At 37.8% G+C, this 24749-nt stretch overlaps 2 protein-coding genes across 4 annotated transcripts in view; one reads left to right on the top strand and one right to left on the bottom strand.

Moving 5' to 3' along the window:
* LOC107593461 (lipoma HMGIC fusion partner homolog) overlaps window positions 1–7431 on the bottom strand; it is a 138559-nt gene extending 131128 nt beyond the window's left edge. Inside the window, exons 1-2 of one of the 2 annotated variants that reach the window (XM_016283188.1) lie at window positions 7110–7431; window positions 5427–5856 (exon numbers count right to left, since the gene is read on the bottom strand). In XM_016283188.1, the coding sequence (XP_016138674.1) occupies window positions 5427–5811 (385 nt within the window). In that variant the 5' untranslated portion in view covers window positions 5812–5856; window positions 7110–7431. Of the gene's footprint in view, window positions 1–5426; window positions 5978–7109 lie in introns of both variants that reach the window. The other variant, XM_016283187.1, reaches the window with a different exon arrangement.
* A 1809-nt stretch (window positions 7432–9240) lies between these two features.
* Window positions 9241–24749, top strand: part of cog6 (component of oligomeric golgi complex 6) — a 60508-nt gene continuing 44999 nt past the window's right edge. For both annotated transcript variants that reach the window (XM_016283190.1, XM_016283191.1), the window contains exons 1-4: window positions 9241–9464; window positions 12629–12772; window positions 14896–14967; window positions 15194–15252. In XM_016283190.1, the coding sequence (XP_016138676.1) occupies window positions 9312–9464; window positions 12629–12772; window positions 14896–14967; window positions 15194–15252 (428 nt within the window). In that variant the 5' untranslated portion in view covers window positions 9241–9311. The remainder of the gene's footprint in view (window positions 9465–12628; window positions 12773–14895; window positions 14968–15193; window positions 15253–24749) is intronic.

Raw genomic sequence — 24749 nt, forward strand, 5'->3', positions numbered from 1 at the left:
ACCCCGGCCCAGAGATTTAACACCATTGTATTTTTTTTTCCCCCCCCCCCCCCCTCTCCCTGGGTCACTCATCTTGTCTGGTGCTTTTCACATCGCTCATTCACTCTTGTTCTGTACAGCATACTTCAATTTAATGCCACGCTTCAACTCATGCAGCTAGTTCAATGTCAAGAGTTCAGTCTCTGCTCTCCAATGCTCTGTTAACTTCCTGGAACTCATACAAAAAAACTATTTGATAAACCAGACAATATGACCACACTGTCCTACCTACACCTACATTAGAGTAGTATAGTAAAACCATGTTTTATAGTGATATAAATTAACAATGTACTATAGGGTTAGGATTGGGGTTTGTTTAGGATTAGTTGCTTGTAATAATAATAAAATAATGCTATTAGTAGTATTGTAAGTTAATGTAACTTGTAACAGGGACACTGTAAAATAAAGTGTTACCCAGTTTTCTTTGAAGTACTTTTACTAAAAAAGTATCATAGTTATACCATGTTTAGGACATTGAAATGCCATGGTTTTATCATAGTAAATCTATGGTATTGTATCTTGAAGCATGTTATATTATTACTAATGCCATTGTAATATGATTTTGTGAAAATGTACCATGGTAACACTATGGTAATGCTATATTTTTGGACATCACTGTATACTTTAAAGTATTTGGCATTACCATGGTAGCACAAATTTAGAAGTAATAACACAAAAATGTGGTTAACAGGGATTAGATGGTAAACGTAAAACTGCAGTATATTCAAAATACATCATGGTACTATACCAAAATTTATCTGAAATTCATGCAATGCCATCACTGTACCATATTTACTACCACCATATTTTTCGTAAGAGTCTAAATACTATGGTAATACCATTATTTTTGTTCTACATTCATTATTGTATTCTTTAAACTCTGGTCTGTAAGATTTTTTAAATGTTTATGAAAGACATCTCTTATGTTCACCAAGGCTGCATTTATTTGATCAAAAAGTATATATATACACACACTTGAAATAGAAATCTTTGGTAACATTACAGATGTCTTTGCTTCAAATGAAAAAGTATATAGGAATAGAGACATTAAAAATGTCTACTCAGTCCTACTCACATTCTCTAAAGACCATCAAAAGCTCATATGTCAGTTTCATAAGTGCAAATGATTAATTGTCAGTTTCTATTGATTGTAAGTGAAAAACTGCTGATAAGGGGCATGCTGCTTGCTTGCATAAGCCATGAGGAACTACATTACTCTGTGTGATGAAGGCAGTGCAACATGGGCAACATGACAGGATGTGATGCGTCAGCAGCCCTGCAGCCCTGTAACCTCCTTGTGTCTTGGTCTCTTAAGTCAAATCCTGCTGTCTGCTAGTTAGAAGCGACAGCGACACCTCATCTGTCATCCATGAACGAATGATGACGCACATGGGTAGCCAACTGGAGATCAGGTGAAATCTGCCCTGACACTGTTAGCTTTGGGGAGAATCTAATGTCAGAATAGTTATAAGGGCATACCTGAAAGGATTTATATATGAGGACAGCACATGAACACACCACACAAAAAATACAAGATTTTCATTTACTAAATCATTATAATTGAAAACAGTCATTGTTCTAACAATTGTCTATTTATGTTAACAAAATTTTTTATAGCAAAGAGTTTTTGCAAATTGTTTGCATTTTCATGAATTTCAAATTGTGAGTGGGACTGAACCACAAAACCATTTTGTAGTCTGTCTTATTGAATTCAGAATATAGAATATTTTCAGCTCACCTGCTGTGCTTGCTAGTTCAAATTAAAAATATGTATTATCAAAACTTCTAATACATATATATTTTAACAAAAGCTGCTTTGAGATGCATTGTTCCTGAAAGTTGCAAGTTGTTGAACTTCAGAGTTTTTGCCATATGAAATTAGATTTTTAGTCTAGTATGTAATAAGAAAAATTACAATAATAAAAAAAAGTAAATGTTTTGTTTAGGGCTGATAAGCAATTAAAATTTTTAATCTAATTAATTACATGATGTGGCGATTAATTAATCGAATTAATCGCACATTAATTCTGGCTGAGAAAGATCATTTAAAGTCATTGTTGTGTAAAGCATCAAACAGACATTACAAAAAGTCGCTTCAGCAAGAAATATTTTGTTTGATAAAATTTGTTACATATTCTATTTTGGATCATGAGGGTGAGTAAATGATGACACAATTGTCATTTTTGGGTGGGTGAACAATACCTTTAATAATTAATTGTATTAATTTAATTATTATTACTATGGAAATATGAAATGATTTCTTTAATGAAATTATACTCTAAATAAGAAACTAAAACTGCCAGTAGGTGGTGGTAAATGTCTTAATTATTAAGTCATCGAGTGATTTATTCATTCGTTTGATTCATTCAGGAATTAAGTAAATGGTTCTTTAGGAATGGTTCATTTTCGCTTCAAATCCATTGCGCCTATGGCCAATGGTTCAACGTGCCAAATGGTTCACTCAATTCGTTCAAACCATGCAGTAAGAAATGAAATGTCGCTGTGTGTTGCTCGGAGACGAACAGTTCTGCTTTGTCTATATTTTCGTTGGCCAAATTGAGCAAAACAGACAACATTGTGTCAATATTACACAATATTAACTTCTTACTTACTGAACTGTTGTATAAGATCAGTATCACATTTGCACTCGTGTGATATTGCTTAACTATATGATGTAAATATGAGACAAAAACTCAAACGTGGCATTTTTGCCCCATATCTTGAATTTTAGGGACATTCTAACTACGTTCTCTAGGCTCTGTCACGCAGTTGTTGCCCTGCCTCATATTTGTAATCAATTAACTGTATGAAATGTCAGATGAACCACATAGGTCTGGGGCCCTAGTTTTGTTATATTTCAGCATCATTCAGCATCATCGTACTAAGTCTCTAAAGCTTACAGTTAAAATGCTTAAAAGTCAGGAACATGAAACCCATTTTACATCCTTGTATTTCTGATTGAAACTGGATATTCAAAGAGACAAAAATATTGCAAACTTGGTTATATCCATCTTCAGTGGTATTTATAGTGAAAAGAGGTGGTCACATAACAGAAAAGAAGTAGGTCACTGGCAGGCAAGGTTAAAAAATAAGAGGCATTCATTTACATTACATTTTTTATTTGGCAGACACTTTTATCCAAAGTGACTTGCATGTCATTCAAGGTATACTTTTTATTAGTCATGTACTCCCTGGGAATCAAACCCATGACCTTGGTGTGGCTTATGTTTCGATGAATTGTGCATGCTTATACATGAATATGCATTATAAAGCTAAATTTAGACTTTAAAAAAAAAGAGTGATTAGCAGTTGCTATGTGAGTTTGCACATACACTGAGCTAATGAGAATGAACATGAGATAGTGTCTGTTTGGCTGACACAACAGAGACAAAAGACAAAGATAAATGAAGATAAAGTATTTTAAACACCACGACCCCAAGAGTCACACTAGAATTTTCCACACTTTGAGCCACTGCAGTACAAAGCAAACTTCTTTTTAAGACGCTCCACGCAGTATTTGTTTCACCTTCTCTGTCGTGTGCCAATTTAAGCCCTCAAGACTATCAGAGCAGCAAATAAAAGGCACCTTGCAGGTGAGAACTAAACAAACTGAGTTTGGAATTAAAGGCCCCAGCTTCCAGTCTAAACTCAATCAGATTCCCTTCCCTCTCTCTCACTGAGGCAAAGGCACCCTAAATTAAACTGGATGGAATCAATGTTCACCGAACTAGAGACAAAGAAAAAGGGGCTTGAACTTGATGACCTCTTCATTATGATTTGAATATGAGTAACTTAAGAACATCAATTACGTGAAAATTATATCAGAAAATTCTGGGAATTTTCAAGACTGGAAACTTTCCATGGGAATAAACTGGAAATTTGCTAAATCGCAGGAACTGGAAACTTAAATGTAGTTGAGAAAAAATCTTGCAGCATAATCTTGGTTAAAACAACCAGATTTAATGCAATTTCAGTTTAATTTCTACCCTACACACTGCTCAATCACATGCATACAGCACACTGCTTAGTGCAGGGCTATTGAGGCCACACCCCCTACATGCACTGTGCTTTCCTCCATAACATGAACAGATAATTTCTTAAATCCTGCACACAAAATATCAAAATGTCCATCTTGTAAATTACATGAATAATACAAAAATTGTGTTTAAAACTTAATTGTGCTGTGTGTAATATACAGTGCAACTAAAATAGGCTATTCCATTGTAAAAACAAATACACTGACTGAACAAACATTAGGTGAGATAATAATAAAACAGAAGTCTAAAACTGACCCTCCCCCACACACAATCCCCTCTAGTCACCTAAGAGGGCGATTCCCCTCCATTTTCTCTGAAGCACTTGCTGCATTTGAGCCCTGTATTACAATTTAAAAGAATGGTTTTCTGTTTTAATATACTTTAAAACAATGTATATCTGTGATGCAAAGCTGAATTTCCAGCATCATTACTCCAGTCTTCAGTGTCACATGATTCTTCAGAAATCATTCTAATATGCTTATTTATGATCAATTTTGGAAACAGTTGTGCTGCTTATATATTTTTTATTGCCTGTGATTCTTTTTTCAGGATTCTTTGATGAATAAAGTGAAAAAAAGAAAAAAAGAACAGTAGAAATCATTTTTTAACAATACATTATCATTCAAAAGTTTGGGGTCAGTATCTTTTGTCCAATTTTCCAATTAATTCCCATAAATTCCCAAAAATTCCCGGTAAGTTTCAAACTTCGAATATTTCCAAAATTCCCCAGACGAAGTTCCCATAGAAAGTTTCCGGAAAATTTCAAACCTTCAAAACCCAAATAAAATTAAATCAAACTTTAATTATGCATGTAGCATGTATGCATGCAACGTGCCTTACGTTTGCATGTAAAACAAAAGTCCAAAAGTCTGGAGTCAGTTTTTTATATTTATTTATTATTATTTATTATTATGTTTTCAACTGCTGAAAAATTCATCTTTGCCATTACAGGATTTTTTTTTTTTGTATTCAGTGTATGTATTCAAATAGATTTTTTATTTGTAATATTTCACAATATTACTGTTTTTACTGTATTTTTGATCAAATATATTCAGCCTTGGTAAACATAAAAACATTATTACTTCTATCAAAAACATAAAAAAATCTTACAGACCCCAAACTTTTTAAATACTTAGAATGGCTATTATTGCTGCCCAGTGTTATAGGATACGTTTCACAAAATTTCTCAAGAACTCTAGAACATGAAATGGTCATATTTTAAACGAAAATCAAAATAAAAAAAATACATTCCAGTAAAAAAAAAAAAAATTGGAGTGAAATGTGACCAGGACATGTCTTTGTGAGTTTCACCCTAAACCAAATATCCTAGGTTGACAGACTATTACTCACCTCCAAGAAACTGCATGCCCCCCGCTGCACGTCCGATGGTTCTGGAGATGAGTTCTGATATGCAGCAGCCCATGACCGCGGTGAGCGCCACCAGCAGCAGCAGGCCACATCCAACTCCCGTCACGACTGTACAGATCCGCCACTCCATGCTCGGAATACCCTGAAAGCTTGCATAGCGCCCACATTGCTCCAGCATGATCGTAGCCTGCCTCTCTTCGTCCCGAATGGGGTACGAGCACCGCCGGAAAGTACCGAAGGACACTGGCTTATCCATTTGTGAGCCCAGCAGCCAGTAGGGCATGAAGAACCCCACGCAGGAAGCTGCTGCGCTCAGCAGGGACACCAGAGCCCAGATCATCCCCGTACACGTGAGGCTGGATGCCATTCTGGAGAAATGTCTTTAAATATTGGCCACAATTCCAGAAGAAAGCTTGGAAAAGAGGATACACACACACAAAAAAATCAAAATCAAAATAATGATTCCTTTTGCCTTGTTGGAAAGAGGATGTCTAGCTCCATACAGTCTTCACCATTGTTCTGTGTGCAGTCACCTGAGAAGACGCAATAAAACACATTGTCCCCTCAGTCTTCACAGTAAAGATTCACAATTCCTGTTATATATGCAACAGCATTCATATACACTACCAGTCAAAAGTCTGGGGTCAGTAAAATTTGTATTTATTTATTTATTAAATTAATTAATTAATACTTTTATTCAACAAGAATGCATTAAATTGATCAAAAGGTACAGTAACATTTTTAATTTGACAAAACAATTATATTTCAAAGAAATATTGCTATTTTGAACTTTCTAGTAATCAAAGAATCCTGAAAGCCATAGTTTATTGTAATCAGCACAGTTGATTTATACAAACAGCCCCCAAACTTCTGAACAATAGTGCACTTTTTAAGTTTAGATTATGTGCCCAAATGTATCTGGCCACTTAATTTGATCATTTTACTGCACATTTTCTTTCTTATAGCGTTAGTGATTAGTTGTGCATTTCAATATAATATGAAAATATATTAATCAAAGTTTTATAATATTAACTAATGATGTCAAGCTTCTGAAGTTTAATTTAATGTTTGTTATATTGTTAATTAAAGTTGCCACTCAACTTTTTTCATATAAGGTTGAGTGTGGAGTCTAACATCTAATATTTACACAGAATATTACAGGTGGTTACTAGCAAAGAAAAAGAAAAAAAGAAAATGTCTAAAAAAGTTCCATGTGGTAACATCTACATTTAACGATTTTATTAAAGTATTTGATATGACTAAACGAATCTGAATACAGTAAGTCGAATAGAAACTAAATTTAAGGGTCGGAACATTTTCACACATTTTCACTTTTCACTGCATGGATCTCTTATTAATAAGACATAATATGCATGATATATCAGCTGCGCTCATATAGCGTATGTGCATTTATATTTTAGGATGTTAAGAATTATTATATAATGTTATCATAGGTATTAATAATATGAATCTAAATTACTATGAAATCTCAAACGTCTAATATTTACAGAAGATAAAGGGGGAAAAAATCCTACAAAGCTCAACAGACTGATAATCTATTATTAGTGCCACTTCATGACAGTCCTATTATAAACAGCTGCCATGCAAAAGACGCCATCATGCAAACCATAAATATTCATAAAAACATCGTATGTGATAACTTACATAGATATATTCTGACTGGTGTGTTAATTTCAAATTCCGGTCCAGCTTCGTGTGACCGTGGAGAAGAAATAAACTTTGTCCGCTGAACGGAGCGCAACTCGCGGTACGCGCGCAGAAAACATGCATTACATTCCTTACATGGAGTCTGCTGAGATCTGCTTGTGTCTTTCTGTTTATTTCACTGTCACTCCTGCAGGAAAGCGCTAAAATAATCCCAGTGTATTTCAGAAGACACAAGAAATATTGAGCTGTGTCCGTGTCCACGCACTGAGCGCTGTGTGGCAGCAGACAGACTACACGAGTCCGAGGCGCGCTCGCTTGCGCTTGGCTCACTCACTCGAGGCTCCTCCCACAGCCCTGCTGCCTTTCAATCAGCGGGGCTAGTTGTCACACTTTTTACTCCAGTGTATATTTCACAGGGTAAAATTATTTTAAAATCAGTTTCTGTACAGAAAAAAAAGATCATATATGCCTAGGGGAAAAAGATGCAGTTCATTTACCATACATGCACGCTTTTCAGTGACTACCTGGGTTAAAAAATAAATAACAATAAAAATAAGAATAAAAACTAAAGACAGAAAGAAGAAAATCAAATAAATAGTCCACTTAAAGCAAGGGTTCATGGACCCCCAGGGGCCACAAGGGAGTACTAGGGGGTCAATAGAAAAGTTTAATGAAGAAAACGTAAAAAAGTACAATCAAATAAGTAATAAATTAAGTTAATAATATTGAACTAACTTTAATAAGATTAAAATAACTAAATATACTAAACCAACCAACTAACTTTAAATAATAAATAATACAACTAAAATAGTGAGTAAAAAAAAAACAATTAAAAAAACATGATAATGTAATGTAATAAAAATAAACAAGAAATATAATGTAATTAAACGTAAGAAACTACATTATTTTCCAAATGATATTTTACACACATTTACATATATACATTTTTCAGATAGAAATTAAAATAAATTCTCTAAATTAGGACTTGACTAATGAGAGCAAAATACGCCATTGACTAAAAAGCAGCTTAGGGAGAGTTGTGATAGGGCTGAAAGGATGGAGGAGTATGTGTAAAGCTCAAGAGATGCTGGTGCAAAGTGGTGCATGCTGGAGGAGTGATCACAGCTGTGAATAATTCACAAAGGCTTCACATCCAGAAACACCACAGAGAGCGTAACCCTGTGACTCCCCTGCTTTCTCCATTTAATCCCTCTGAAGAGAAATGGGCTGAAATTCAATTGTTTTTGCCCTCTTGGGTGCAATATCTGTAGTTGTTGTGATTATTCATTGTCAAGGTAACTCCTCTTTTCCCTCTGGCAAGGTGAAGGTCAAGGCACTGGTTTAAAGTGATTTGTTGCATTTTAACAGCATTTATAGGTGCAATTGGTTGGGGAATTCAATTGACAGCAAGTTGTGTCACCTCAAAAGACCACTGTTTTGATTGTGTTTGTGAACTTAAGAGTTCAGGTGGTTAAATCCCCCCGGAAAAAACACTTTCAATCTCACAGGTCTGACAGATTTTTTTTTTTTTGACGTTTGAGACCTTCTGTTGACTTTGACTGCTTACAACTACTTCTTTTTTTTTTAACATTGAGCAAATGTTTCTCCTAACTCTAAGCCTCAAATCTTTCTGCATTTCTACTTTTTCATTAAGATATTATTTTTCCTCATAAGAATCACTAGCTTGTCCCCACAATGTAGGTAATTTCAGGTTTTATCTTTATGGGGACAATATTAGCCTATCTTTATGCACATTATTTGGTCCCTGCATGTATGCAAGACCTGACCCACATACATACGCATTTATACGGTATCTAACTAAATAAGTATTTATTAATTATAATAATTAATAATAATATTTGTAATAATTATTATATTTATATTAATATATAATATAATTTATATATTATTATATTATATATAAATAGCCTATATTTATTGTCTACATTTATTTAATAAGATATGTTTTTTCAAATATATCAAAATGCTTAAAACATTATTGGTCTATGTAGAACATTAGAACATGAAACATTTCACTTCAATGACACCCTCAAAGGGTGACACCGTAATTTCTGGAGATTTTAGTTTTTTTACGCAAACGTCAACAGCTCGAGGCGCGGAACTAATGTGTCGACCTCTTGTTGTTGCAGTGGGACGTTTTTCTGGTTACTCAAAACAGCTTCCTGGAGGTTGACGTGGATGTTGATGATGGCAGAGACTAAAGCAGAGCTGTCAATTGATGCTTCAAACCTTCACACCTCTAACAGCAGCGGGAATGCTTCCTCACAGCCCAACAACCCTCTGTCCAGAAAACTCAACAAGATCCTGGAGACCAGGCTGGATAATGACAAGGTTTGTGACAGTCTGTTCGCATTTGCTAACTTCTTAGATCGCAGTGCACCTGTCACTACAAATTGTTTGCACGTAGTTAATTATAACAACAAAATAATAAACATAATTTCCGAGTCTCTAATTTATATATTAAATTGCACATACACTTAATTTTTCATTCAAATGTTTTGCCATGATGTGTCTGATTCAAACATGGATGGTAAAACTGTCCTCAATTAGAGAAAGGATAAGTGCCAAAATGTACCATGATATTATATATTATTAAAAACAATGATACACGGTAAATAATATTTCAGTAGCATGGTGTTCTGCATGTCAAACCCTTACAGAAAAGTACATTTGTTCACTGTTATGTTATAACATGGTAAATCTTCAGGGTTTGGACAAAGTAATATGAACACTAATTATTGTAAGAGTGAATATAGTTCGTGTAGGTTATAGTGAAAAAAACAAATGTTTCAATTATTTTTTTATTAACTTCTCATTGTCTATATTCTCTAGGTTGTATTTCAGTGTATTAAAGGTTGTGTTCAGGAGTGCTTAGTAAAAGCCATGGGTGAAATAGGACATTTGTCAGACTTCCCCCCAAAAAAGGGCAAATCTTTGAAATCCATTTAGCATGAGCATCTGTAACCTTACAGCCAAATTGTTTGGTGTTTTAAAGGGGTCATATGATGTTGCTAAAAATAACATTATTTTGTGTATTTGGTGTAATGACATGTTTATGTGGTTTAAGGTTAAAAAAACACATTATTTTCCACATACCGTACATTATTGTTTCTCCTCTATGCCCCGTCTTCTGAAAGGCGTCGATTTTTACAAAGCTCATCTGTCTGAAAAGCGAGGTGTGCTCTGATTGGCCAGCTATCCAGTGCATTGTGATTGGCCGAATACCTCAAGCGTGTGACGGAAATGTTACGCCTCTACCATACTGTGATGCCCTGTCCGGCCGGAGCAACAAGACAAAAACATTCAAACTCATTTTAAACGAGGCATTTGTTGCATTCTCTGAGAGTCGGATTATAATGACTTATACTGTCTTTTTAGGCGTTGCATCGTGCCGCATAAACATAAAACCATGTCTGCATTTGTGATCGGAGAAATGACAAACAACAAGCCCAACTCTACACTGCTCAAAACTCGCGTTTGAATCGTCAGTGGCAAGTCCTTTAAATACGAAAACTCACAGTCTGTGAGTCAGAACAGCCGGCATTGTAGTCTACTCTACCAGGATCAGTAAACAGTCCTCCATAAAATGCGCTGCACACATCTGAATATTTTGGTTGAACTGTTCTGGAACAGTGTTGTAAATACAACTTAACCACTGATTTCTAGTCGTGTCCTTTTTTGGAAGGCCAAACAAAGTAGTTTCGCTTTCACAACGAAACACAAAGCGCCTTCACGACATGGCGGCAGCAACAATACTACAGCGAGAAAAAAAGTTACGCCTTTCTTTGCGTGAACATTTGGGCGGCGTTATGCAAATCTTCCCACATCGTGAAGTAGGGTTGTGCGATATTGAAGAAAAATGCGATAACTCATTAAATAATGCGATATTCGATATGCAATACGATAATGCTTAAAGTGCCACATGCTCAGATGAAACAGTTTTACTCAGCTGTTGCTGAGTCAGTTCTGTGAACTTCTATAACTATCTTGTGCCATATATATATAGATATGGTTATTTGTATGTATGTATGTACCAAGAGTTCCTGTAAAACCACAACAAATTCCTTGTGTTTGTTTACACTTAAGTGGTGAATAAAGCTCATTCTGATTCTGATAAGAAAGCACCCCTACAACAACTTCTGAAAGTGAACGATGTTTATTTTACTCGAGCATTACATAAAAATGTCATTTTAACATGAGTTTAGGAACTGAATAATAAAAAGGAAAAATAAAACACTGCTTAGTATTTACTCTTTGAATTCAATATGCACTGATTCTTATTTAAGCTACAAACATTATTTAGGTAAGAGCAGTTGATGATTTTCTCTTTGTCTTTTGTTCATGGCCCCAAATATTGCAAGCTGTACCGATATGCATATTGCGATATGTACATTTGAGATTTTTCAGTAATTTCGATATATTGCACAGCCCTATCGTGAAGTAGACATGTGGGGGCTTGTTAGAACGAGCCGTTTTAGGTAGGCGTGGTTGACTCTTAACTTTTATAAAGAATGTCTCTTTGGATTTGAGACTTTAGTCTTTGCAACTATACAGATCTTCTTTATGCACCAAGAGCTTGTAACACTTCAAAGAGAATGGAAAAATTGAAATTGCATTTAAATGACCCCTTTAAGAATGCGATTAAGACTATGTACACAAACCTTGGCAAGACTTCATCATTAGTGAAGCACATAGACTGAAGCACAGTGGGCGAAAAGTAAACGACGTGGATGAACATACTGAAATTCTTGTGCTAGGTATTTATATGGTACTCCAAGGTACTAAAATAAAAAATACTATGGTACTACCATGTTTCATGTCTGAAAAATATTTTTAGTTTGTTTTGTTTTTTAATACGTGGAGAAGCATGGTATTATGATATTTTTTTTAGACATGGTACAATGGTAATGTCAAGGGTTTTTTTTTTTCTTCTTTTTTCAAACATAAATTATGGTGCCATATAATGTAGCCTATGGTAAGGGTCAGTAAGGTTTATTTTTTCTTATGTTTCTTGAGCATCAGATCAGCATATTAGAATGATTTCTGAAGGGTCATATGACACTGTGGACTGGAGTAATGACCGCTGAAAATTCACAAGAATAAATTAAAATTTTAACTATAATAAAATAGAAAACAGTTATTTCAAATTGAAATAATGTTTCATGGTATTATTGTTTTTACTGTATCCTTGATGGGATAAATGCAGCTTAAGAGACTTTTCAAAAACATTAAAATAATCTTATCAGCTTTTGAACATTAGTCTATAACGAACAACCACAGAATTGCCATATCATCGCTGTACTGTACCATTGTACTACTATAGTACATTTATTGGCGAAGGTGTTTGCAGTAATATTATTTTGATTAGAACATACGTTATAAATTTTGTAAATGCAGTTATGTCATCTGATGTTCATAGGCAACATGCAGTTGATGAACAAGCAGCAGTTAAGATCTTGTTGCTTCACTTATTTCCTTTTTTTGTTTCTTTCTAGGAGATGCTGGAAGCGTTGAAATCTCTCTCTGTGTTTTTCTCTGAGAACAGTCTGAGAACCAGGAGGAACCTCCGAGGAGACATAGAGAGACGCAGCCTTTCCATAAATGAAGAGTTTGTACGGATATTTAAAGAAGTGAAGGAGGTAAATTCACAGTGACAATTCTATACAGCAGCTCAAAAATGTATAATTAAAAAGCAGTATATATATATGTATAATCAAAATCATCCTGTAATATTACATACAGTGGGGAAAAAAAGTATTTAGTCAGCCACCAATTGTGCAAGTTCTCCCACTTAAAAAGATGAGAGAGGCCTGTAATTTTCATCATAGGTATACCTCAACTCCTGTGAGACTTTTTTAAATGATGAAAAACTACTATTATATTTTGAGTTAATTTATTTTTATAGTTTTGATTTTAATTTTAGTTGAAGTCTTAATTCATTTTGTTGTGTGTTTTGTAAGTTTTTTTTATATTTCTATTTAGCTTTCATTTATATTTATTTAAGTTTTAGTAATTTTAGTACTTGTCTACATCTTACAATGTACATTATATTCAAATTACAACGTGTATTTATGCATTTCACTTCTGCACTCTAGCAAACACTGAAAACTATTTGGTTTGGGTTGACGAGTTTTTTTTTTTAATTAATAGCTTATTTCACTAAGGACACATTCAGTTGATCAAAAGTGACAGTAAAGACTTTTACATTGTTACAATAAATTTATATATTTCAAATAAATTATGTTCTTTTGATCACCCTATTCATCAAAGACTCCAGAATTTTTTTATCAATAAATAAATAACATTTTACAATATATTAAAATAGAAAATAGACAAGTTGAAGTACTAAAATTACTAAAACTGAAATAAATATAAATGAAAGCTAAAGAGAAATATTTAAAAATCTTATGAAATTACAAATACAACAAAATTAATTAAGACTTTAACTAAAATTCAGATAAAAACTATAAAATTAAACAAATTCAAAATATTAACAAAAGCTATAATAGTATATCAACGATAATAAAATAACGCTGATATGTTGCTTTGTAGTCTAAGTAAATGTGAAGATGATGCTTTTGAGGTGGTTTACACCAGTGTTTCCCAACCTTTTTTTTAGTCGCGGCACCCTTTGGAAATTAACAAACTTCTGGCACCCTACAAAATTTATTTTGTCACAATATTTGAATTTCTAACTTCGATATGATAATTTGAAAAGTGTAGATATTCGGTACAACAGGGAAGAACTGCAGAATATAATGTCATACAGATATTTTTAATATTATTAAAAAATGTTGTCCATCAATGGTGGCAATCAGTAGGCTAATTTCTAATGAAGAGACCAATTTATATGACAGATTTTAATGTAGGCTTTTATACATATGTAAACATTATATAATTACCATTATTTCTAGCTATCTCACACATTTTTGCTCACTCAGTGTTTTTTTTATTTTACAGTGGGGTAATTTTGGTGCAGTAGCATGAGATAACTTGATTTCAAACTTTGAATTGAATAAAAAATGACAAGTAAGCAATCAGTAATAAAATAAGAACAAATAAAGAAATTAATAATGATAGCACAAATAAAAAATAATGACAGGCCTTCAAATTAAATAAATAGCTTTTTAGTTTTTCAGGTAGGTCGAACAGTAGGGTTTTTTTTGTTTTGTTTTTTTCAATTATCCAAATAATGTTTAGTCCTAGAAAGCTATTATTATCAGAACACGTGAGCATAACATAGCGGTTAGCAGATCAATGAATGAGAGGGCAGCGTTACCAGAGTTGCCCATATACCACACCATGTTATAACACAGTGCTATTGCAGACAGAAGCAATACTGTACTACATTGATGTTTGCTGTCGGCTCAATTTTTGAGTGGACTTTGCTGTTCCGATTCGCATGAACGGTATACGAGTGGAGAGACTGAGCGGAGCGCACACGCATAGAGCGGGATAATACGCAGAGCGTCACACCACGTGAAAGTGAAACCTGAGTGGTGAACTAATTTTCGGCAGCCGAAATTTCGGTGCATCTCTAATTATTGGCGACATCAGAAATGGATATTATATAATAGATGCTCTTTTAAAGATTTTAGCAATTTAAAAATATAAAAAAAAGATTTTTTACACGGCACCCCTGCTCTCAACAGACGGCACCCCGGTTGGGAAACACTGGTTTACACAAACTTTGCATACAACCTCTGTAGCACTAGTGAACTTCTACTGCAATATAGGACTTGAGTGTGTCTTTCTGCTTCAGGAACTAGAGAGCGTTCATGAAGATGTTCAGGCCATGAGCTCCTGCTGTGAAGAAATGACCAACAGGTTGAAGGTAATTATGCATGTTTGCATTTATTCAGCAGATAGCTAAATAGCATATTTCCCTTTTGGAAAATCATAATTTCTTTACTGCAATTATTAGCAGCCTACCAAAGATTATTTACTTAAACGCTTGAAAAGCATTTCAAGGGATTGAAAAAGATATTTAAATTTATACAGTTGAAGGGCCAACATGCTCTTTTTCCATAACTCAACTTTCATGTTTTGTGTGTCAACAGGCAGCCAAAGAACAAACCCAGGATTTGATTGTGAAAACCAACAAACTTCAGGGAGAGAAGTGAGTCTGATATAATGCTCTAAGGTTTTTGAGTGATATGAGGTTTTCAGAGCTGATCTGCTGATCTGGAGAGTGGGTTTGCTTATGGCATGAATTTAAGCAACATGAAAAGTCCCATTGCTGTTGCACTAAATATCATATGGAATACCACTTGGCCAATCAAATTCGATGAACTAACTGTAACATATATACAAAGCTGAATGTACAGCAAATGAAATGTACACAACATTGTTATTAGTTAATTTTAAATAAATTCTTAAGTTAAATTAAAAGCGCAATGCATTTTTAAACACATTTCTAATAAATTTAAATTGTGCAATATCTGTGGTTAACTTTTAATGAGCAAAGCTGGAAATGCCTACAATATTGTGTTGAGCAAAGTATGTAAACACCATACAGTATGTAAAAAAGCTTGTGTGGACATACTGACATTTTGATAAATTGCTGTAATATTAGTGCTGATCTACTTTTTTTAAAAACTTTTCATACTGTTTCCTTTTCATTAATGGGCATATTTTAAAATGTATGAATTAAAACATATACTACCACACACACACACACACACACACAAATGTACATATATATTACAGTTAAAAAATTTGGGGTCACTTTTTTAAAAATACTGAATACATTTAATATTTAGTAAGGATGCATTACATTTATCAAAAGGGACTGAACATTTATACATTTATAATGTTACAACATATTTCTATATCAAATCAAAGTTTATCACACTGAGAATCTACAATGGCACAAAACCTGTATCCCTGGTAGGCGGAAATTTCTATTCTAAAACTTTAACCTGATTTTGCTTCTCCGTTTGCGATCAGACTCTGTGCAGTTTTATGCGTGTATGTGTAAAGTATGTATGATATATGGACCATGTTATTTTAGTGCATTAAAAAGGGGGTGCTGTGCCCTCTAGGGCTTTGGCCCTAATAATAATCCTTAAGAAAACTATAGGGTCCTAGGCCCTTATAGTACCAAATCAGCTTATTAGAATGATTTCTGAAGGACCATTACTCCAGTCTTCAGTGTCACATGATTCTTTTAGAAATCATTATCAATGTTGAAAAGGGTTGTGTTGCTTAAATTTTTTGTGGAAGCATTTTTTCAGGATATTTTGATGAATAGCATTTAAATAATAATTTATATTTTTTAGAGAATTCTTTCCAACTTAAACTTTTAAGCTGTAGTGTAATAAATTAATGTAGCACTGAACTATATATATATACTGTATATATATATATATCTATTCAAAATTGACATGTAGTTGTTTAATCTGCTCATATTTTTTTTGTTGAGTTTACTGCAATATATTGTGGGATTGCATTCTTATGAGAGATACAGTGTTGCAGCCTTAGAAACTGGCTTACAGAGAGGTGTTAGAAGGCAACATAACTTTTGGAACAAATGACAGGCATGCATCTATAATGTCTCGGTAGGTTTTCAACTAGGTTTTCTGATTAGGTTTGGGAACAGAGGTGCAGACTTCAATGAGGTAGTCACATTGTGGTGACTCAGAACAACATATTTTGATTAAGAGATGAACTGAAAGATGGAAGTTCAGAGATTTGAGTTATTAAACAAGTCTGAGATTGGAAGAGGAATTAGTTATGTTGTTTGAGAACCAAGAGTCCACTGTATCTATGACCTTGTGGAATGGCCCCTGATTTTGGCACCAGAACAGATGTTGACAGCTGTGATGGACAGTTGGCATTTCTACGCTCTATTGCCATCAACCGTGTACTCATCCAGCAGAAAAGTTTGACTAAATCCACAGAGTGACACACAAAAGCAGACAGGTGGGAGAGGAGAGAAAGAGAGAGACATTGATGAAACTAAAATGGGGTCATTATTCTGGAATGTATTGTAATGGAGCGCTGTCAAGAAATATTTGTCCAGACCAATAAAAATGCTTAGCATTAGTTTTGTGCAATTCCCTGAGGTTTCAAATTCATTAATGTCATGGGGACATGCCATGAAAAACCAAAATTCCCTTCCTCTTTTTCCTGAAATAAGAGTTTGGTCTAATGAATGCAAAAGCTTTCTCTTCAAAAAATTGCTTGTTTATGATGCCACAACCATCATGTATTAATTATTGCTGAAACTTGCATAGTAACACCTATTTCACATTCAGCTTGGTCCTCTCAGATCAAGGGTTGTCCAGTTCTGCTCTTGGAGGGCCAATGTCCTGTAGAGTTCCCTATCTGTCGGTCACTACGAGTTATGTCGTGACAACATAGGGGGTTCACTTGGGAGCCCCAATCCTCTCTGTCTTTAAGAGAAAACACCAGTGAAATTTGGCTAGTGGATTTTGCATACCTGAGCCACTCCCCGTGCATACGGGTATAAATAGGCGACAGGTGCATCCACTTTTCAGATTTTTGCTTCAGAGCCGAGTGGATAATAGTGCTTGATCTCCACAAAGCCCTTTACTCATCTGACTGGAAGAAGCTGTACCTGGTTGGCGCTATGGTGCAAACAGCTGTGTCCCTGTCATCAGCGATTCCCCTGGGCACTTCAACTGAAAATTGTTTCGTTTCTCTAAAAGAGAAAATCACGGTCGGTTCGCGTCTTTTTAAAGATGCCGTTCCGTCCGTGTTCTCTTGGTTGCGGTCGTTACCTGTCCTCTGTTGACGGACATGATTGTTGTCTTCAGTGTCTGGGCATCCAACATGCTGAAGCTGCGTTCATGGATGACTCATGCGTTCATAGTGAGCGTATGAGCATGGCTTCACTGCGATCTCACCTCTCTCTCCTCACAGGGAACGGAGCTGCACCCTCTGTCTCTACCCATCCTGGTTTCCCTGTCACGATCAGGGAACCGCCAGCTAGAGCTCTGGGAGATCTGAGGGTCACAGTGAGAGCTTCTCCGCTGGGCACGTCCCCGCGGACCTCTCACTTCCGAGTGATTTTGCTGGTCAGTCTCGTGACAGTCCCAGCATTTCATTCGGTGCGCCGCCGGAGACTCGGATGTCAATCGTGGCATTGGGGGATGTCCTCTGAGGATGAAGATTCGGCGGGGCTGCCCCCCTTGGGTGTTGTCGCCACCGCCCAATCGGACCCGGAGCTGACGGCCATGCTTGCCCGGGCAGCCGTGATCATCGGGCTGGAGGTGAACACACTGCCCAGTCCCGAGCCCTTGCGGCTGGATGATTGGTCTTTCTGGGCAGGGTGTGGCTCACAACTTCTCCTGCTCCTGCCTTTTTTCCTGGAGGTGCATGAGGAGCTGATGAAGTCGTGGACGGTCCCTTTTTCAGCCAGAAGCCACTCGTCTGCCTCCTCCGTCCTCACTACCCTCGATGGTGGCGTGGCGAGGGGGTATGTTGACATTCCCCAGGTGGAGAGACCGGTTGCGGTGCTCCTGTGCCCGCAAAACGGTGCCACTTGGAGGAATCGTCCTCTTCTCCCGTCCAAAGCCTGTAAGCTAGCTAGATAGCTCTCACCGCCAAAGCTTACAGTGCTGCGGGCCGAGCCTCCTCTGCCCTGCATGCCATGGCTATCCTGCAGGTCCACCAAGCCAAGGCACTAAAACAAATGCACGAGGGTAGTACCGACCCGGGGTTGATGCAGGAGCTGCGTTCGGCGACTAACTTCGCCCTCCGGGCGACGAAAGTCATGGCGCGGTCCCTCGGGAATGCGATGCCCACATTAGTGGCCCAAGAGCGCCATCTCTGGCTCAAACTTGCTGAGATAAGAGACGTTGACAATATTAGTTTTCTTGACGCTCCCATCTCGCAGGTTGGCCTGTTCGGCGACACTGTCAAGGACTTTGCCCAGCAGTTCTCGGCAGTACAGAGACAGACTGAGGCGATCCAGCACATCCTGCCCCGATGTGATCCTCCGTCTGCCACCGTGCTGAGACAGGGTCAAGGCCGGCGCGTTGAGCCTCTCGCAGGCCCCCAAGTCCTCTAGAAAGACAACAAAGCGGCCCTGACACGGACAACCCGGAGATGTGGGAAGCTGCTCTTTCTCAGGAGATGGGCTAGGACAGCGCCACCCCTTCCCCCGGGTGAGGGCCGGGCAGAGATCCTGTGTTTTGTGTTTTTTCTGTTCCGCCGCTGGTCCAACGGCATGTGGGCTGACAGTGAGCGACGCGCTGCCTCCTCACTCTCGCCCACGACGCTCCCTATCGCCAGCGCCTGAGAGATCGCAGCTTGGGGACGCATTGCCTCTCCACGCATCTCTGGCCAGTCCCTCCAGGGGAGTCCTGCTGTGATAAGCCAGGATGCGATGCCTTCTGTGCCATCAAGCATGACTGCCCACCGCTGCACCACCACATGTGCATCGATTGTCCCTTTGGTGCCACTCGTACGGAGCTTGGAGACGTGGCTTGCGCTGCCCAACCCGTCCCGCTGGCTCATTCGGACAGTTCGACTCGGCTACGCGATTCAGTTCGCCAGGTGACCTCCCAGGTTCAGTGGCTCTCTTGAGACTTCGCTTGCAGCCTGATATGCCGGTGAGTATGATGACGTGGCTCACCAGCGAGCATGCCCAGTCAGTGCTGAACTGAGTACCTTCAGAGGCAGGAACTTGGTATCTCTGAAAGGTTGGAGCATTGGCTGTCACCCTCCACCATGAAAGTGTATGTGGCTACTATCGCAGCACATCACGATGCAGTAGACGGCCGGTCCCTGGGAAAGCACGATCACATAGTCAGGTTCCTGAGGGGTGCCAGAAGGTTAAATTCTCCTAGGCCACCCCGGTGCCCTCCTGGGATCTCTCTACTGTCCTGGCTGGCCTTCAGAGGGATCCCTTTGAGCCGCTTGACTCAGTTGAGCTTAAGTTTCTGTCTGCTAAGACAGCCGCTCCTGACCGCGCTCACTTCCATCAAGAGGGTCGGGGACCTCCAAGCATTTTCGGTGAGTGAAGGGTGCCTTGTGTTCGGGCCGGCCTACTCTCACATTGTCCTGAGACCCCGGCCTGGATACGTGCCCAAGGTTCCCACCACACCCTTTCGTGGTCAGGTGGTGAACCTGCAAGCACTACCCTCGGAGGAGGCAGATCCAGTCTTGGCGTTGCTGTGTCCTGTAAAAGTGTTGCGCATATACGTGGACCGCACCCGGAGCTTCAGAAGCTCAGAGCAGCTCTTTGTCTGCTACGGAGGTCAGCAGAAAGGGAAGGCTGTCTCCAAGCAGAGGTTGGCCCACTGGATCGTGGATGCCATCGCCTTGGCCTACCAATCTCAAGGCAAGCCGTGCCCCCTGGGGATGTGGGCTCACTCCACACGGAGTGTTGCCTCCTCCTATGCACTGGTCGCACAGCGCCTCTTTGGCAGACATCTGTAGAGCTGCAGGCTGGGCGACACCAAACACCTTCGCAAGATTTTAAAGTCTTCACGTTGAGCCGGTTTCTTCCCGTGTGTTAGGTAAGTGGCGGGAAGAGCCGGTTGGTGTCACGCTTGCTGCGCCATTCCTCCTCACCCAGGGATGTGAGCGCCTTTTCCTCCTCCAGTAAGTTCCCCAGTCGGCGAACCCTGGTTGAGTATCCTCCAGCACTCCTGGCAGTCAGATTGGGCAGAGCAGTCTGACGCCAGGCCCAGTATCGTTGTTAGCTTGCCGGGTTTCCGGTCAGCCCCTTTACTGGGCTAGGTGTCCATATGGCTTGAATTCCTGTGGGTGATCCCATATGTGTATTCTTCCACGGTAAGGTTTCCCTCTCAGTGAACCCGTGTGTTCCAGGCATGGGTCAGTCCATATCAGTGTCTCCACATGATACCTCCCTACGGGCAGGATGTGGTCTCCATAGCGCCCTTCTCCGGAAGGCTCGCTTCCCCTTCGTTACTGCCAAGCTGTAAACAACAAACAGGACAGGCATGAAGCACCTTTCATGAAGGTTGAAATCCCTTCTCTTAAGAAAAACATTTCTGTCATAGGAACAGCGGCTTGGCTATCTCCAGCAGCGATGTACTCACCTTTTGGTCCCTGCGGGCACCAAGGTCAGCGAATTTGCTCTGGGGCATTGGGAAGGTTATGACCTTTGTGTAGCATTTGTCTGACATGCGGCTGCTTGTGAACATTTGCAGCGCTACAGGGTTGTGACAGGGTTCAGGTTGTGGCGCTTTCCATGGACCCCCCTATGTCGTCACGACATAAATCGTAGTGACTGACAGATAGGGAACGTCTTGGGTTACGTATGTAACCCTCTTTCCCTGATGGAGGGAATGGAAACGCTATATCCCCATGCCACAAACTCGAACCATCGCTGGTTGCCAGGGACAAGTTCTCGGCTCCTTGGCATAAAACCTGAAGAGTGGATGCACCTGTCGCCTATTTATACCCGTATGCATGAGAAGTGGCTCAGGTATGCAAAATCCACTAGCCAAATTTAATTGGCATTTTCTCTTAAAGTCAGAGAGGATTGGGCTCCCAAGTGAACCCCCTATGTCATCACGACATAACGTCTCCGTTCCCTCCATCAGGGAACGAGGGCTACGTACGTAACCGAGACGTTTTAGCTCCAATTTGTCCCAATACACCTGCCTAGAAGTATCTATACAGTAAAAAAATAAATCAATAAAATGTGCTGGTTCAGTTGTGCTTAATTGAGCTAAACTCTGTGCTTCGATGTTGTACTCATGTCTCGTGGTTGACAATGTAATGCCAAGGTCGATATATGGTCGATGCATTTTTTAATTATTAGCATCAGCCGATTTTTTTTTTTTTGGCTGATTGTGTCAGTTGCAGAACTTTTATTTTGACAGCTCTGTGAACAGAAATGTCTGAGCACACATAGCTCACATTCTCCATCTTCATTAGTATACTGTCTCTGTTGAACAGTTCTGTCTAATACATTAATAGAGTCGTTAAAGTAAACAGTATCCGAAAAAATATTATAGCATTTGCTTTTTTTATTATTAGTAATAGAAAGGCAAACATTTTAATTATTTTCATCTACCATCAGCAATCATCAAATACAGATATATATTATTTAAACAATTCTTTGAATATCTAATAAACCTTTCAAACTTTGTTGATTCCAGCTGTGGGATCTTTTGAAGTGTGCAATTGTAGCCTGCCTAAAAACGTGTGTGTGTGTGTGTGTGAGACGGTCCATCTGTCCATGCAAATTGGATGGAAACAGGAGGTTTGTGCTGTTACTAGACATGCAGGTTCGACAAACATTAAACCCTTGATGTGCTATAACCAGTTGTCCCTTATACGTTCACGTCATATTCACCATGTGCTGTATGTGAAACTAGCACTACCTTGTCTTTATTTATTATTTTATAATTTTTTTTGTGAAAAATACTAAAATAGGATTGCAGAATTTTTTTATAGTTAAATATTTTTCAAGTATTAATTTTTTTTAATTATTTGTTTCTCATTTAGTAAATGTTACATAAATACAAATTTCATTTCAAACATTATGCAGGTATTCTGTCTTGCGTTCTGAACAAAGCGCTGACAGATAGCTTACAGAAATGAAGCTCCATCATTTCATTTGTGCGTACTTAATGTGATTCACTTTAACTTTATTGCGTAACAGAAAAAATATGTACAAAAAAAGATACAAATTATAAAGTGATTAACAAAATTCACTGATATTTTCACATTCACAAGCAATCACTTACACATTTGAATAACTAGGCTTTTATCACACTTCTGCATTCAAAAAGGGGAAGCTTCAAATAGTAGTGTAAAGTAACTTCCACTGTAGCCAGTATCAATGGCAGTGTCCATAGCACGGGATTATTGATTTATTGATGAACAGTTCATCAGACACTTAATCTAAACACACAAACCACAGTTTACAGTAATTATTCGATTACAATGAAACAAAGAAAAATTGTGCAATGTAATTGCGAAATATGATGTATGGTGTTATATTTCATGATTTAAAGAGAAGTGCACAAACCTACTGTATGTCTATGTGATAATTCTACAGTCTGGCCACCTTTTTTTAACCAAAGAAATGCAATATTTCCCATTAATTATTTGAAAGTTGCTGATTTAATTATCTTAAATGAGTCATATACTCTGGGTTTGAGTGCAGTGGTTGGAGATTAATCATAATAAACATGCTGCAACAATAAAAACAATAACATTAAAAATAACTTTAAAAAAGTGTATTCCGATTACTCCTCCGACAGTAACTTGAGCACATCCTCATTTATCTCATGACAGTTGTGACACTGGCAGTTGCCAACTGTTGCCTTGCTCACATAATGTTGCACATTTAAAATGTAAGATTATGCATATGGTAGGCTTTTGTGTAATGCTGAATACACAGTTTGAAATCTTGATGTTTATTGTCAACTTCATCCAAGTTAGTATAATTTTATTAAAATTGCTGACTGGCCATTGACAATAATGCAGGCAGAAATTCGATTATGCTACTAATCTAAGCCATATGTGGCAACACACAGGCTGTGTAAAAAGCTTATAAACAACCCATATGCCTTAACAATATGCACACTATGCAAGTGATTGCACATATCTGACAGCATAGTTATATCGCATCAGCCTACCACAAGAGAATGATACACTTCTTTTTTACAGTTGTTATAACTTACAGTCACATCTACTCTAAGAGATATCTACTAAAAAACAACGGCATGCTTCCCGAATACAGACAAAGTTCCTTTAAGGCAAATCATTTCACTCTTAAGGCAAGTAATTTGCACATCTTTGAAACTTCTTTCGGGAAGCTATTTCAGTCATCTAAGTACAGCTAGTCTTCGGATGGGAAAAAAAAATCAAAATCTCCAAAGCTGTTCACCAAGCCTACTTATAAAATGTCATACTATTTTTCTTATATTTCATGATAGACTATCCAATGTGCTTGTGCAGTCCTAAGCGTGTCTCAGGACACCGACTGTTTCTATAGCAACCAGAGCTTCTATCGGCAGCTGCAGTGACACGATGACTTTACCAATAGCGAATGGTTCTTTTATTTAGAAGGTGGAACTGTTGTATGTTGTCCCATTCGTAAGTAATATGAGTACACCGTCTTTGTATATCTAAAGTCTCTGACACATCACAGATGTCAAGTCTGTTCTTTTACTGATTTCCAGTTATGTTCTTTTACACAGTGCAATTTTTACAGCTTAATACAATAGGAAACAAATAAACACTGTACAGAACAGCATGTGTTTTTACCTTTTTTTTTGTTTATTAAATGGTGTGATATCATATATTACTTTAATATCGACTATCAAAAAATCAATATTGGTTGACCACTACTTGTGTGTTTTGCAGCACCTCTCACATGACACTGATATCTTAAAAAGTAGTTCTCAAAGTAGTCTCTACATCTTTGTATTTTCTTTCCACTGCCCTGTGTCTCATATTTTTAAACGCAAAAATGTGTTCTGTATAAATGTCCAGAAACCTTTTTAATTTTGAAGGATGTGGTAATGTGAACTATATCTCCAGCATGTGAATAGTACAGAAGCGAAAAACTGCCCAATTCTCTTGCTGGATCAGCAAGAGAGTGGAAATTGATTATGAAAAACTAAATTGTTACTGTGATTGAATAACATTAGGTAGACT

Source organism: Sinocyclocheilus grahami, unplaced genomic scaffold, assembly GCF_001515645.1.
Source record: "Sinocyclocheilus grahami isolate Dianchi unplaced genomic scaffold, SAMN03320097.WGS_v1.1 scaffold171.1, whole genome shotgun sequence".
NCBI classification, from domain to species: domain Eukaryota; kingdom Metazoa; phylum Chordata; class Actinopteri; order Cypriniformes; family Cyprinidae; genus Sinocyclocheilus; species Sinocyclocheilus grahami.